This window comes from Haliotis rubra, unplaced genomic scaffold (assembly GCF_003918875.1).
Source record: "Haliotis rubra isolate DU_JTF1 unplaced genomic scaffold, ASM391887v1 Scf522, whole genome shotgun sequence".
Classification (NCBI taxonomy): Eukaryota; Metazoa; Mollusca; class Gastropoda; order Lepetellida; family Haliotidae; genus Haliotis; species Haliotis rubra.
Genome location: NW_025767216.1, coordinates 100,036 through 115,396, shown reverse-complemented (window position 1 = coordinate 115,396; position 15,361 = coordinate 100,036). Strand labels below are relative to the sequence as shown.

The 15,361-nt window shown below is 38.1% G+C and overlaps 1 protein-coding gene across 1 annotated transcript in view; it reads left to right on the top strand.

Annotated features, from left to right (window-relative positions):
- LOC124252731 (exportin-7-like) overlaps positions 1-15,361 on the top strand; it is a 41,271-nt gene that overhangs the window by 3,820 nt on the left and 22,090 nt on the right. Inside the window, 11 exon segments of the mRNA XM_046686384.1 lie at positions 1,468-1,561; positions 2,964-3,034; positions 4,252-4,347; positions 7,825-7,857; positions 7,859-7,903; positions 8,850-8,877; positions 8,880-8,998; positions 9,875-10,001; positions 12,289-12,362; positions 13,805-13,924; positions 14,799-14,945. Of these exon segments, the coding sequence (XP_046542340.1) occupies positions 1,468-1,561; positions 2,964-3,034; positions 4,252-4,347; positions 7,825-7,857; positions 7,859-7,903; positions 8,850-8,877; positions 8,880-8,998; positions 9,875-10,001; positions 12,289-12,362; positions 13,805-13,924; positions 14,799-14,945 (954 nt within the window).

Below are 15,361 nucleotides of genomic sequence, written 5' to 3'. Positions count from 1 at the left end.
AAATTTTCTATGCATATTTTACCCGGATACGCAGCTTATCTGGGCCTCTGGGTGCGCTTTGACAACAGAGTGTTTACAGTATCCTAATCAGTCATTATGGTTCTCTGTATTTTTAGCTCATTGGGCCTGAAAGGCTTTTTTATTTTGGGATTGCTTAGCAAAGGATTTGGATTCAGCTGAAGATTTGTCAGGATGATTTTTACCATGCAGGATCTCAAGTATATTCATGGCATCAAAAGATAAAGTAATGTATTAGAGGTGTGACGATACAGAAATTTCATGATACGATACGTATCGCGATATCTTGGAACGATTCGATTCGATGCATATCACGATATGCTATCTTTAGTTATTTTCTTTCAAAAAGTATATTTTGATAGCAAATAACAGTGTAAATTTTGACATAACCTTCAATTTCTGGTGAACATTAACAATTTTAAGGTCAACGATACATATCACGATACGAAAAATAGTATCGATATATTTATCGTCAGATAAAGTATCACGATTATCGATACTACGATATATCGTCACAGCTCTATAATGTATGGCTGCTAAATAATTAAAAAATAATTTTAAAAAACCCAAACAGTTTAAGAATATTCCTTTCATACCAAGTTTGTCCACAACATTTTGATTGGCAATCAAATACCGCTGCCAGCAACCATATTGGATAATGAAACAGATCAGAAGTGGGCTCTCAATGTGACTCCTGAATCTTTACCATTTACACAAACCAGTGTGTAGACAGTTCCTGCCTTTAGGTCAGTGGCAGATAGATGTCTGGGCCTCCTTTCACAAACCACTAAGGTGATCGTAAGTCACTAAGGTAACCTTAGTGCAATGGTGAAGAATGGGAGTTAAGGTTAGGGCTGGGACGATGCACCGATACATCGCGATACATTTAAGTTTGATACAGCTATCATATCGTCGACTGGTGTATCGATACAAAATGATACACAACTTTTTTTCAAAACAGTTTTATCTTAAACATGTTAAAGTACTTATTTAGAGAAATATAGGCAAGTATGATAGAGTTACTTGTTTGTTTATTACAATAGTGTTGTTGTTATACTCAAATAACTTGAAATAAATCAGTTTAAATCTTAATACTGTGCCATTCTTTCAAGGTGTATGTATCGTCCTAGTTAAGATAATTATCAAGGTTTTATTGCAGGTAAAATATCCTTCAGCAATAAGCTGCGTTTAGGATAAACATGTGTTGTGAATTTCGACATAGTGTATTGTCCCAGCCCTAGTTAAGGTTAACCTTAGTAAAGGTTGCTATGTGCAAGGAGCCCCAGGTCTGTAGTTCCAATTTTGTATGGATCTTCATTGCCTTCAGCAGTGTAAGCTCAGTGTAAGCTGCATTTGTTTACAAATGAGGACCTGAAGGTTTTAAGCTTCTGCTGCAGTCTGTGGGTCCTAAAGGCAGCCTACTGACATGTTTGTTTTGTTATTTTCCAGTCTGCCTATGCACAACTGCTTGCAGCAACAACATTGACAAAACTGGTGACCAGACCCAACCTCACACTACCGTTAGAACAGCGTGTTGACATACGTAAGTCCTGCTTCCAACAAGTGTAGCTAGTGATCTACAGTGGTGTAACAATACGGCAACACTGTATTGTACTGTACGAGGCTCTTCATACAGTACTTTGATTTATAACTTCTTAATCACAATGTGTAGGATTCATTACATGACAGGTTATATTCACGTAGCAACATGATTAATAACAGGGGGGTCGGTGGGGTAGCCTAATAGTTAAAGCGTTCGCTCGTCACCGAAGACCTGGGATCGATTCCCCACATGGGTACAATGTGTGAAGCCCATTTCTGGTGTCCCCTGCTGTGATATTGCTGGAATATTGCAATAAAGTAGCATAAAACCATACTCACTCACTCATTAATAGTAGACACTGTTCAAGAACTAGTTACACAGAGTCTCTAGTATTTCCTGGATTGCTGTAAGTGGTACAATCTGCACAATATTCAGGACAGTGGAGTAGACTAGTGGTTAAAGTGTTCGCTCATCACGCCGAAGATCCGGGTTCGATTCCCAACAAGGGTACAATGTGTGAAGCCCATTTCTGGTGTCCGCCACCGTGATATTGCTGGAATATTGCTAAAAGCGGTGTAGAACTACACTCACTCACTCACTGGTGAAGAATTGAGGTAACAGTGTTTACTGGGCTAAGGCTACAACATGTGAAGCTCGTTTCTGGTGTTCCGTTTAATGATATTGCTTGAATCACTGAGGGCACGGCACTCGGCATGGTATGTTTGTGGACTAGTGTTGGGAATTGGTTAAAATCTCATAATTGATGATTGGTTCATTACAACCGATCAATCATCGAAAATAATTGGTTATCGTCATTTATGAAATGTTCCTGGTTATTTTTGTTAATGCTCAAATAAGGAAAAAATCCATGTAGTTCTTTGGGGTTTTTTGGTGCCAAATTTCATATCTTTAAAGGATGACAAGTATGCAAGGAACATAAATTTCTTAGAGTCCTTTAAGATATATTCAATCATGACTTGGAACGAGCTTGTAGTGCTTATGAAATGTAACAGACAAAACCAACCTTGTGAAATATATTGTTTATGAAAACAAGTGTTCCAGAATTGTTTGTGTTCGATTATGAGAAAACATGATCGATTGCTTGGTCGTATAGTCACTGCGACCAATCTTCGATTATTTCAATTAATCGGACCACCACTATTGATGGAGTGCCGTTATAAAACTGGCGTAGGTTCAGACTAGTGCATGCAGCCCCTCACTGGTGCCACATCACCGTTAGTACAGTATTCTTGAATGAAAAGTTAAACCTCATTTAAGCATCACCTCATACATTTCTCATGTACTTCATGTTCACGGCAACAGTATACGCATATAAAGGTAAATAATGCTACTGAGAAGATACTGGTGAAATATGTGTTTATAAAATCAAACTTATTTCCAGGAAACTACATATTGAACTACCTTGCTACACGGCCGAAACTTGTTCATTATGTGTCACAAGCGCTTGTTCAGGTAAGGAAGTGACCATGTCAGTCATGTTTCCTTCTTTGTCATCGTTTTCTGACAGTACTAGTCAGTGTGTTGATTTTAGGGTCGGAATGGTAGATTAGTGATTAAAGCGTTCGCTCGACATGCCGAAGACCCAGGTTTTATTTCCCACATGGGTACAATGTGTGAAGCCCATTTCTGATGTCTGAGAGTCCGTCACCGTGATATTGCTGGAATGTTGCTAAAAGCGGCATAAAACTAAACTCACTCACTCACATATTGATTTTATGGAGTACAGCTTGCAAGAGTTCATGCGATGATATATTTCTTTCTGTGTTAATACAAGACCATGCACTTGTTATAGTACTTAAGTACTCATTTAATGATCCCTGTGTTTTGTCAGTTAAAATGACAAAATGAATTGTAATTAGTCATTCAAGGTTACTACAAGAAATATTTATGCACAAACATGGTTGTGTCTAAAGCTAACTTTTCCTTTAGAACTTGCTCTGAAATGTATTTTGGCAAGAGGTTTCCAGTAGATTTGACATGATTATGCGTATCTTGGTACATCTTGTATCATGACCTATGTATCCTGATATTGTGACTTTACTAAATAGTTTTACACCTAATTTCTAAAGAGTTTCAAATGTATATGTGATTCATTGATGTGATTGGACTAAGTTGTCCCAGAAATGATGTCTTCGATGAGGTTAACTGCAAATAATTCTAAAAGGAAAACTTCTACCTGTGCAGTAAGGATTTGCTCTTTATTTCTAGCATATGGTTGAGAAAGGGATGAATTGTATCCCATAGCCTATATTGTTGCTCATAATCTTCATCACTGGATTGGAGGCGGTGGGTTAGTCTAGTGGTTAAAGTGTTGGCTCGTCACGCCGAAGACCCGGGTTTGAATCCCCACATTGGCACAATGAGTGAAGCCCATTTCTGGTGTCCCCGCCGTGATATTGCTGGAATATTGATAAAAGCGGCGTAAAACCAAACTCAGTCAGTCATCACTGGATTGTGTGATCCAAACTTGAAATTTGTTGGGTTTATTTTGTTACTGTCATATTGCTGGAATATTGCTGACTTGATCGTTAATAGAACAGTGGATTTTTGTCAGTGCTGCGTGAAGTCATTTGAAATGTGGAGCAAGAAAATGGATTCTTTTCATGGTTTTGAGAGGTCTGTTGCCATTAATGAAATATCCTAAAATTAAGTTACTGTGTCTTTTTCAGCTATTTGCTCGAATCACCAAACTTGGGTGGTTTGACATCAACAAGGATGACTATGTCTTCAGAGATGTGGTCACTGATGTTGGCAAATTCATACAGGTAATGTCCACATTGATACTGGAAGGGCATGTATAGCCAAGTTATGTAAGCACCACTGTTTGTGTGCAGAGTTGTGTCCCCTTGGAACTTCAGAAGCCTGTCATCATGGGTTTGAATCCTGGTTATGTTTCTAGTTTTTCTGCACCATGGCCATGCTCATGAGTTTTACCCCTTCAGACCTTTCTCCTGTATTTCTAACATGTTGCGACCCGTGAAGGTCCGGGTTAGAATATTGATCTTCAGTAACCCATGCTTGGGTGGTCAGGCTCGCTGACTTGGTTGACACATGTCATCGGTTCCCAATTGCGCAGATCGATGCTGATGCTGTTGATCACTGGATTGTCTGGTCCAGACTCAATTATACAAAGACTGCCGCCATATAGCTGGAATATTGCTGAGTGCGTGTAAACTAAACTCACTCACTCACACACATGCTGCATCATTGTGATGTGAATACTTTTGAAAGCAGTGTTAAATACCAATTACCCAAATAACTCCTCTTGATATTGGAACTTGTTAATCAATGAAACTAGTATATATTGTACAGCTTTTTAAAGTAGGTAAAATTTGTTTGGTTATTTGGGGTGGGGGAAGATTGAAAATGAAGCATTTAATTTCAAATTTAGAGAGGCGCTGGACTTCTTGATGTGTCATGCCATATTGCTATAGTGCTTTAATCCGGTGACTCCTGATGCTCAACATAGCCTACTACTAGGCTTCTTAGCATAATGATGAGGAACCCTTGAATATATATGGGTCATTTTCAAAATTGGTAGGATTTTCTGTCCGTTCCAAATTAAAAAAAACTCTGTTAACTTAAAAAGGATTTTTTTTGTGCTAGAAAACATATTTAGATGTTTACTAGTCAGTATATAATGGTATATCATTAGTCTTGTCATTTTGAAATTTATATTTAGCCACATTTTAGGGTCAAAATTGGCAGATTTGCTCTGTCCGGAGGTGACGGTCCTAATATCAATGTTCACAAATAATGTAAATTTAAATGCAAATAAACAAACTAATTCATATTATGCCAATTAGGATTGAACAGGCATACTCAAACTGCATTTAATTTTTTTTAACTTAAAAGTTTTTTTTCTACAAATTGTAACATGCTTGTCCTGTGATTCTGTGTCCTGACCGTTACCAGTGTATGGAATTCCAGCAATATTTCCCCTGGAGCTGGATTGTAATTCTACTTCCTGTGTCTGCTTGAACTAGCCCCTGTGCTTGTGACAGCAGATGAAATAATGAAATTCAACACATTTTGCAGAGCGTTGACAACCATCAAATGCATTATAAATGTTATGTGTCAACCTTAATTGTCCAGACCGTTACCAATGTATTTTGTGTCAAATATATCCCTTTGATTTTTTAAATTTCAATGGATATGTTACCCAGAAATGGAAGAGGTGGAAGGCATGTCCTTTGAAATCTTTTAGGGATCATTCATTTTTTTATTTTAGATTTACTTACAAATTGTCTTGACCGTTACTGTCCAAACCGTTACCATTCTGCAAAGTAACGGTTTGGACAGTCCTTAACTAACAGTCTGGACAAAATGATTTGTATTTCAAAACTTGTTCATTAATATTTGAAATATAACAAATTTATAATTACTTTAAGGGTTAAGATAAGTTTAAGCATGGAATTTTACTGTTCAAAGGAGTTTTGATGTAGTAGCATAAAAACAGTCTCTAGTAACGGGTTTGGACAAATAATAGTAACGGGTCTGGACATATCTTTAATAAATTTCAATTTTAAAGAATATGTTCCATGGTGTGATAATAATTTTCTGTTTACTAATCTATCTGCTTTAAATAATAAAACCAAAACGAATTTAGTACGTTAAGTTTCTATTTTCTATAAGATCTATAGTCTTTATAAATTAAAGGTAACGGTTAGGACATCTATGGTAAAAGTTTGGACAAAATGTAGTAGCGGTAAACAACTTTCAGTATTCCAACCTTTAAAGATTTAAACTGTTTTAACTTGAACTGTGAGATATGTAAGGCTACCATTTACTTTGAATATTTGCTAGGTGCTAATATGTTAATATGTGTTACCATCTCACGATTAACAAAAACTAAAAGGTATCCGAGTGAATGAAAGAAGTATATTTAAAATTGGAGACTAATATTGCACCATAATATCAACAGCAAAATGATATCTATGCAGTGGCCTGTGTAGCATGACCATGTGTACAGTATCATAGTTGTTGCAGTATCTTGCAGAATTTAATCTTTTGCAACTTTTAGGCGGATAACATTTGCTTGTTACACTGATGTCCTGACCGTTACCAATAATGTCACAACCGTTACTATTCATTCAATTTTCGTTTCCCCAATTGCACTCTTCTTTAGATTATAAGTGATTTTCAAGCGTAAACAGGTGCGTTTTTCTATTCTTTAGAAGCTACAGTTTGTTTTATTCAAAAGCCTAAATTCATTCACAAGTTTCATATTGATATAACAAATGTCCAAACCGTTACCACAGCATGGAAGAAAACATGTCACATTTGTTACAAGTTGCAATTTCTAATACACATTTCACTGTCTGTCCAAAATAGGGTTAGCAATTGAAGTATATGATATCATTTTTTTCCCTTCATGTTACCTGTTTCTATGTTGAATTAAATTTTTTTTAAGGTTTATGGCCAGCCGTTACCATTCCTGTCCAAACCGTTACCACTATTGTCCTAACCGTTACTGGTATTAATTGACTGCTGTAATTAATTCATGATAATACATGAAACCTCTCCTCTTTATGCTAGTGTCATCAAAAGATGTCCCTCGGCTTAGTAGCTGATGTTTATTTTAGACAATTTTACCTGTTGAAAGCTATATGCATAATAATGTTTTAGAAAAATGCAATTATTTTGTGGTAAATAAATGAAAGATACAAAATAACACTTTCAAGATTCATGATAATAGTTTTACCTTCAAGTTTGATTAAGTCAGTGTAAAGCTGTGCATGCCATCTTTAAAAGATTTTTATGAATTATAACTCAAAATCCTTATTCTGATTAAGAAATGGTAGCGGTCAGGACTTTCCCTCACCCTATTAATTACTTATGTATCAATTAGAAGGTCAATTAGTAAATTTGAGCCTGCATGTTTGTATTATTGAATAATTAAGTATTTGAGATTTCATTTGAATAAAACTAAATCAATTTTCAGGAGATTGATTTTTCTGTAATAAAGAATTGAAAATCCTACCAATTTTGAAAATGACCCATATCATGGACATGTCTGGTCTAGTTTCCCATTTCCCATTGCATGAATCATTTGTAAGTTTCATCTTATTGATAAATTCGATTTGACCTGTCACTCCTGTAAACTTAAAAATATGAAATTGGTTATAATATTAAAAGCAAGATATACTGGTATTTTACAGCATATTATAATTTATGATCATTAGTACTTCTGATTTTGGTAGTAATAATACCATGCACCCCTACTGCTTGTGTTGTTGCAGAGTGGGTCCACCCAACATGTGATGATTGGCGCGGCAGCTACTGTCTCAGCTGGTGTGTGAAATGAACCAGGTCAGTGAGGTAAGGGAAATGTACAACCTCGTCCATTACATGACTGCCATGTATTGCATCACACCTGTACATCTCCACCATTGCTGTTGTCTTTGTTCTGTGACACTCGCACATTTGTCTTTCTGGAGTTGCACAGCTTTGTCTTGTGTCCAGCTGGGGTATTTAGACTGTTGCAATGTGGATTGGTCTGTGTTGATATGCTTTTACATGTCTTTCTGCTCTCTCACAATTCCTTCTTGTGTCCTGCTGGGGTATTTAGACTGTTGCAATGTGAATCGTCTGTGTTGATATGCTTTTACACGTCTTTCTGCTCTCTCACAATTCCTTCTTGTGTCCAGCTGGGGTATTTAGACTGTTGCAATGTGAATCGTCTGTGTTGATATGCTTTTACACGTCTTTCTGCTCTCTCACAATTCCTTCTTGTGTCCAGCTGGGGTATTTAGTCTGTTGCAATGTGGATAGGTCTGTGTCTTCACAATTCTTTCTTATGTTAAATTTTACAATGTGGATAAGTTTGCTTGGTTATAGCTTAAATAAATTGTCAATACTCACAATTTAACCTATTTTGAACTGATGGAAAGTTTTCTTCGAAGGACTTGTTCTTTAAATTGGGTGTTAAATACCGTGGTTTTAATACTCAATATTGAACATGGTCTGGTGTAGATGTCAACTTGTGATATTTCTCCTTGTAATGGCCAAGTATACACAACTAGTAACAGTTTAAAAATGATCTGAAAATATACAGAAAGTTTCTATGCTAAGCCAAGTTTGGGCTAGTAGTCTCAAAAGTATTTGGACTGAAGTGTACATGGAAACCTTCTTGCTGTCAGATTGTGATATTGGTGAAAGGGTGAAAGGATATTGGTGAAAAGGATATTGGTGAAAGCTTTTGTATTCATTCTCCTGATGCTTTAGTTTCTATTCAAAGTGTATCAGAGTCTTCTCTTGGTTTTAGTCTGAGGCCAGCAGATCTCTAACAAAACACGGAAGATCGCATCTTCATTCCGAGACACCCAGCTGTTTGAGATCTTCCAGCTGGCCTGTTCACTTCTTCGATCTGCAGCTGGAAATCTGAAGAATCTGGACTTCAATGATGACAACCAGGTGAGATTATGACTATGGCGGTCACAATTCACATAATCTTTGAATCAAACCATATAAGCGTGTAAATAGTCTAGGCCTTGCAAACCAGTGGTTGATAGGGCTGCACAATATAACCAGTTTACGGTATTTACCGGTTCAGACATGAAAGCGATACGTATTGCGATATGCTGATCGAAAACCGTTTTTTACTTGCATTCGGAAAACTTCGTGTAACACTTTCGGAAATCTTAGGATGTTTCCTTTTTTCATTTGTTGCCAAATATTATTCACATTTTTATTTTTAATCATGAATAAAAGTTGTTATTAAAGCTTAATCAAACATAATGATTTTGTTGGTATTTGCTCTATAAATCAAGCATTACCTCGATTATAAGTAGTTTTTGTTTAAAAATACTTCATGCAATATATTGCAATACATATCGCAATACATGCTTTAGCATCGCAATATATCGCAATATCAAAATTCTCTGCAACACCCCTAGTGGTTGATACAATGAGTAATAGTTGATGCCATAGGGTTTGATGACAAAACGCAAGGTCACCCATAGTGAACAACAGCTCTCTATTTTGTTGACTCATGAAAACCACAGCTTTGTTGTTATCCACCAAAAAGATCAGTAAAGATCAGTGGTTAGGTTTTGGACTTGGTTAAACTTGATGCCTGTCATTGTACCCAGTGGTTCAGATTGGTGCTCATGATGTCAAACACTGGTTTGTCTGGTCCATAACCTTTGGTATGAAGTATCTTTTCAGCCCTTGAATCTTCATGTGAGTTTGATTTAAGAATATAATGATTTTATAGGAGTAAGATTAAGGCTGTTTAATGATGGATGAATTTAGATAATGTGTAAAGATTGTCAATTGATTCTGTTTCAGCGTGGCCTGTTATCTCATGCACTTCGTCTGGCACACAACTGCTTGACGTTTGACTTCATCGGTACGTCAACAGACGAGTCATCGGACGACCTGTGCACTGTACAGATTCCAACCAGCTGGAGAACAGGTAGGTGTAGTGATGTTTTTGTAAAACTGGAGACATTGTCAGTCACGACCTGGTGTAATGTTGGCTGTCTGGGCTCACTCTGTCCCTCTGCACTATACTTACCCATGGAGCTCCAGGTTAGAATTGGTCTTCAGAAACCCATGTATGTTCTAAAAGGCGACTAACAGGATCAGGTGGTCTGATTAGCTTGCTTGGTTGACACATGTCATTGTACCTCAAATGTGTTGATTGATGCTCATGCTGTTGATCACTGGATTGTCTGGTCCAGACTCGATTATTTACAGACTGTATAATATAATTGGAATACTGCTGAGTCGCGGTGTTAAACAACAACCCAAACCAATCTGCACTATACTCAACAAAATATGGTATTGCTTCAATTTATATGAAACTTGTAAACCGCCTCCATGGTGTAGTGGTTACAGCTTCTGCGGGTTCGATCTCCGGCCCTGTCATACCAAAATACATTAAAATATGGTACTTGTTTGTCCCTGCCTGGCGCTCGGCATTAATGGGTACAACGAGGACTGGTCGGCTCAGAGTCAGTATATTGTGTCTGAGTGGGGTATTCATGCTTCACTGCGGCATGGTATCTCAGTGAGCTGGCACCATAAGACCAGTCTGAGCTAAAGTACTGTTGGAAATAGAAAAAAAACTGTTTTAGGCTGTTACTCTGTATCCCTAAAATTGACACAATTGCAAATAGTATATGTCGAAATAACCCGCCGGCCTAACTGGAAGTTCAGTGGGATGCCTAATCGATATCCAGAAAAGCATGTTTACTCGTGAAATTGGGCAAAACTTAGAAAAAATACGAATAGCTGCTGAAAACAATAGATCAGACTATAGATGGCAATTAGATTACGGCTCAGCCAGGTATGACGACGGACCGTCGACTCACCTGGCATGAAATGCACGTGCTGCCTACAGGCACAAGGGGTCATCTCAAAGATATTTTGCCCTTTTTCATGTGTGTTGACTTTGTCTCATCTACTGATTAACATCTTACGTGTCTTTCTTTCATAAAGGTTATGTTGAGATATGTAAGAGAGTATGATACCGAAAACCATAGAAGCGCGTCAGAGTATATAGGTGGCATGACCACCCGAAGATCAACAGGACTGGATATTATTTGTAAATTGTTATGACGTGCCGTGTACCTCCCCAGTATAATTGCCCTAAAGGATTATCTTATCTTAGCTGATATCTCTATCCCCAAGCCCGACCCCAGGTTTTGCTTTTGAGGCGACCCCTCCTATCTGTTTCCTTTTATAGTGACAGTGAGACTGCATGGTAGCTACATCCTTAATAGTTTCGGCATAAAAGTTATTATTTTTTTCGTCAGCTATCTTTTATAATGAATCTACGTCCTAATTTCAAATTGGGCATTTAAAAAGTGTCCTTTGTAATACGATATAAATTAAGCACACTAATTTGCATAAAGCCATGGTCTGTTCCACATAAGTCTTTTTGGACTTAGAAAAAAACGCATTGCTCATTTCTGCACTAATTTCCCTTTGTAAAGTCCTTTTTCTCCGTTTCCTATCTCTCTACCACCGAGAGGACTGTAGTTAGGCCGAACTTAGTTTTACAGATATTTCACACTTTCACATATCAACTACATAAATTGTAGAGATAAATGAGAAAATACAGTTTTTTCTATTTCCGACAGTACTATAGTATAAGCAGCCACACATACGAACGAAATATTCTTAAGAACGACATTAAACCCAATTTCACCTCACCTTACCTATATGAAACTTGTAAATAGCTTGGGTGTCATTTTATGGCTTATAACAAATGTACATGCACTGATTTGGCCTGCTTGTATTATCACAGTGAACCAATTACAATATACTGCCCCACATTTGCTGCTCCAAACTACTTGTACTGGCAAACAAGGATAAATTGGGCACTGACCTGACAATGGACCCGTGAGTGCCACCAGTGCTTGCCATTGTTAGCGAAGGGGCCCCAGGTTGTCCCCGATCAAGTGTAGTGCGATGGGCGAAGCGCATGGCCTGTCTCAGCAAACACCGAGTTCAACAGTGGCACGTGCATTTGTTTGCATTGCACATGCACTAGCCTACATCTGCTCTACCTTTCACAAACCAAATGGGTTTGCTCATTGCTGTGCACTGCCTACTTCTCGTAAACCCGTTCTCTGCGCTGGTCCAACTTATCCTTGTTTGCCAGTGGTTTTGTAGGATTGGTTTATGCAATACAAGAGATCAAGTCCTGTCATAAATCATTCATCTTCATGCTGGTAAATTCATTTTTGTTTCAGCCTTCCTTGACTTCAGCACACTTCAGCTCTTCTTTGACTTGTACTCCGGTCTACCGACATCCCTGTCACCAATGGTAGGTTGAAAGACCACACTACTGCAGCCATGTACATATACTATATGATACAATTTCGACCGGGGCATTGGGGTAGCCTAGTGGTTAAAGTGTTATCTTGTCACGCCAAAGACTTCGGGTTCGATTCCCCACATGGGTACAATGTGTGAAGCCCATTTCTGGTGTTGCACAATATTGCTAAAAGTGGCGTAAAACTAAACTCACTCACTCATTCACTACAAATTGGACCTGTGAAGATGTGGGTTAGTCATGGTCTTCAGCAATCCATGCTTGTCGTAAGAGACGACTAACGGGATCCTGTGGTCAGGCTCGTTGACTTGGATGTAGTGTTGGGAATTGGTTAAAACCTCATAATTGATGATTGCTTCATTACAACCGATCAATCATCGAAAATAATTGGTTAGCGTCATTTATGAAATTTTCCATCTTTTTTGTGTTTTTTTTTTCTTGTTAATGAAAAGGACCATAAAGAAAAAGCGTGTGCAAATTTCACATCTTGAAAGGATTACTACTCAACTAGTATGTTAGGAACATAAAATTCCTTGAGTCTTTAAGATTAATTCAATCATGACTTGGAACAAGCTTGTAGTGGTTATGAAATGTAACTTACAAAACCAACCTTGTGAAAAATATTGTTAATGCAAAAAGTGTTCCAGAATTGTTTGTGTTCGATTATGAGAAAATATGATCGATTGCTTGGTCGTTTAGTCACTGCGACCAATCTTCGATTATTTCAATTAATCGGACCACCACTACTTGGTTGACACATGTCATCGTATCCCAGTTGTGACAGTTGGTTGTGAGAGCTGTTCCAGATTGATGCTCATGATGTCACTCATTGGATTGTCTGATCCAGAGACAATTATGTACAAAGAGCCTGCATTATCTTGAAGCTTGAAACAGTGTTAAACAACAAGCAAAGATACTTACTGAGAGAGACCACTGTATATTCAGTAGCAGTAAGACTTGGTGGAGTGTGAGCGATCCTGATTGAATGGTGTGGGACATTACACAGAATAACAGTTACTGATTTGTCTGGCCCAGACTTGATTATTTATCTGCAATATTGTCAAACCCCAGGAAAAAAGACTATAGTTAATGGTACTGAACACTGCTAATAATTTTACAATTTGAAGTCTACCTACATATATAACTGTCCTGTAGGATGAGTGGCAAGTCATGTGACCATGAAACTGACATTAGCATATTGACGCTTTCCAAGCTCAAATAAATACAGAAATGTTGTTTCTGATCATTTTCAGATGCTTTTTTGGTCAACTTAGTATTTTTGCCTCCGTTTGGCCAAACTCCAAGTTGAAAGCTCTGACGTTTATACAATTTGGCTTTCAACTTGTGAAGGTGACATTCTAAGTGTAAGACAGCTTTTAAATATTTCCTTCGGCTAAAAGTTGTATATGTAGCAAACTTATTTCTTTTTGCAGGCCCTGTCTTGCCTTGTGCAGATTGCCTCTGTGAGGAGGTCCTTGTTCAACAACACAGAGAGAGCCAAGTTTCTCAACAGCCTTGTCCGAGGAGTCAGGGGAATTCTAGATAATCCACAGGTAGCTTTTTTAGCAAACTTTTTCAATAGTTTAAAATGGAACCTTAAAGTTCCTTGAATGTTTTTCGATGTGCTGCAAAAATTATAATTGAAATACTTAACTCATTGAAATTGAAATTTTTGTTCATTAAATTGTCATCATATGAGAGCATGGTGCAATTTATTGTTTGCTGTTAATTATCAAGAAAACAATTGACAATGGAAAGAGTGCACCTTTAAAACATAAGCCTTATTGGAACTGATTTGGAGCTCTGTAATTATAAATGCTGATTTTAAAATTTGGTCATGTGCATCCTGTTCTGGACACTGCCTTGTATTTTTTAAGGAATACTGGTTGTCAAATATGCTACTGTTCCCTGTGCGGAGTTGCTTCCCTTGTGCATGGCAGAAACTTATAGTCTACTATGTAAACTATGTAAGCCTCGTCCGCACCAAACGTGTTCGTGTTGTAGGAGGCGACTGACGGAATCGGGTGGTCACGTTCACTGACTTGTTGACACATGTTATCGTATCTCAATTGCATAGGTCGATGTTCTTGATGTTGATCACTGGATTGTCTGGAGCAGCCTTGATTATTTATAGAGCTCCGCCATGCAGCTGGTATATGGCTGAGTGCGGCGTTAGACAACAAACGACATGTGTTCGCTGGTTTCACGAAAGTGGTAATCGGATGAGACATGCATCAATTTTGGCTTTCCTACCACATTCCGCTGACTTGACTAGAATGACTAGTTTACGTTTTACATGTCATCAATGGTTGCTGACTTTGTTCCTTGTGTATAGATACATTGTGTTTGTGTAAAAACAATGTAAGCGTTGAGCTTTTATTAGGAAAACTCAATAAATGATATGGAAATTGCTTGTGTTGTTTCCAGGGTTTGTCAGACCCCAGCAATTACCACGAGTTCTGTCGTCTCCTTGCCCGTCTGAAATCCAACTACCAGCTGGGTGAACTAGTCAAAGTTGATAACTACTCTGAAATCATCAAACTTGTAGCGGAATTCACTGTGACCAGTTTGCAGGTGAGTCATACTCCAACCAAAGGTACCCCAAACCCCAAGTAGCCCAAAACCCTGGTACCCTGGTGAGAGGTGTCCAAAACCCAGGTGAGAGGTTTCCCAAACCAAGGTACCAGGTGAGAGAGTGTCCAATAACCAGGTACTCAGATGAGGTGTCCACAACCCAGGTACCTGGGTGAGAGGTATCCCAAACCAAGGTACCCAGGTGAGAGGTGTCCAATAACCAGGTACTCAGATGAGAGGTGTCCAAAACCCATGTACCCAGGTGAGTCTTGGGGTGTTATGACTAAAAACCAGGTACCCATGTGAGAGGTGTTCAAAACCCAGGTACCTGGGTGAGAGGTGTCCAGTAACCGGGTACCCAGGTGAGAGGTATCCATTTGTCCTTTGCCAATCACACATCAACACCAGTGAACTTT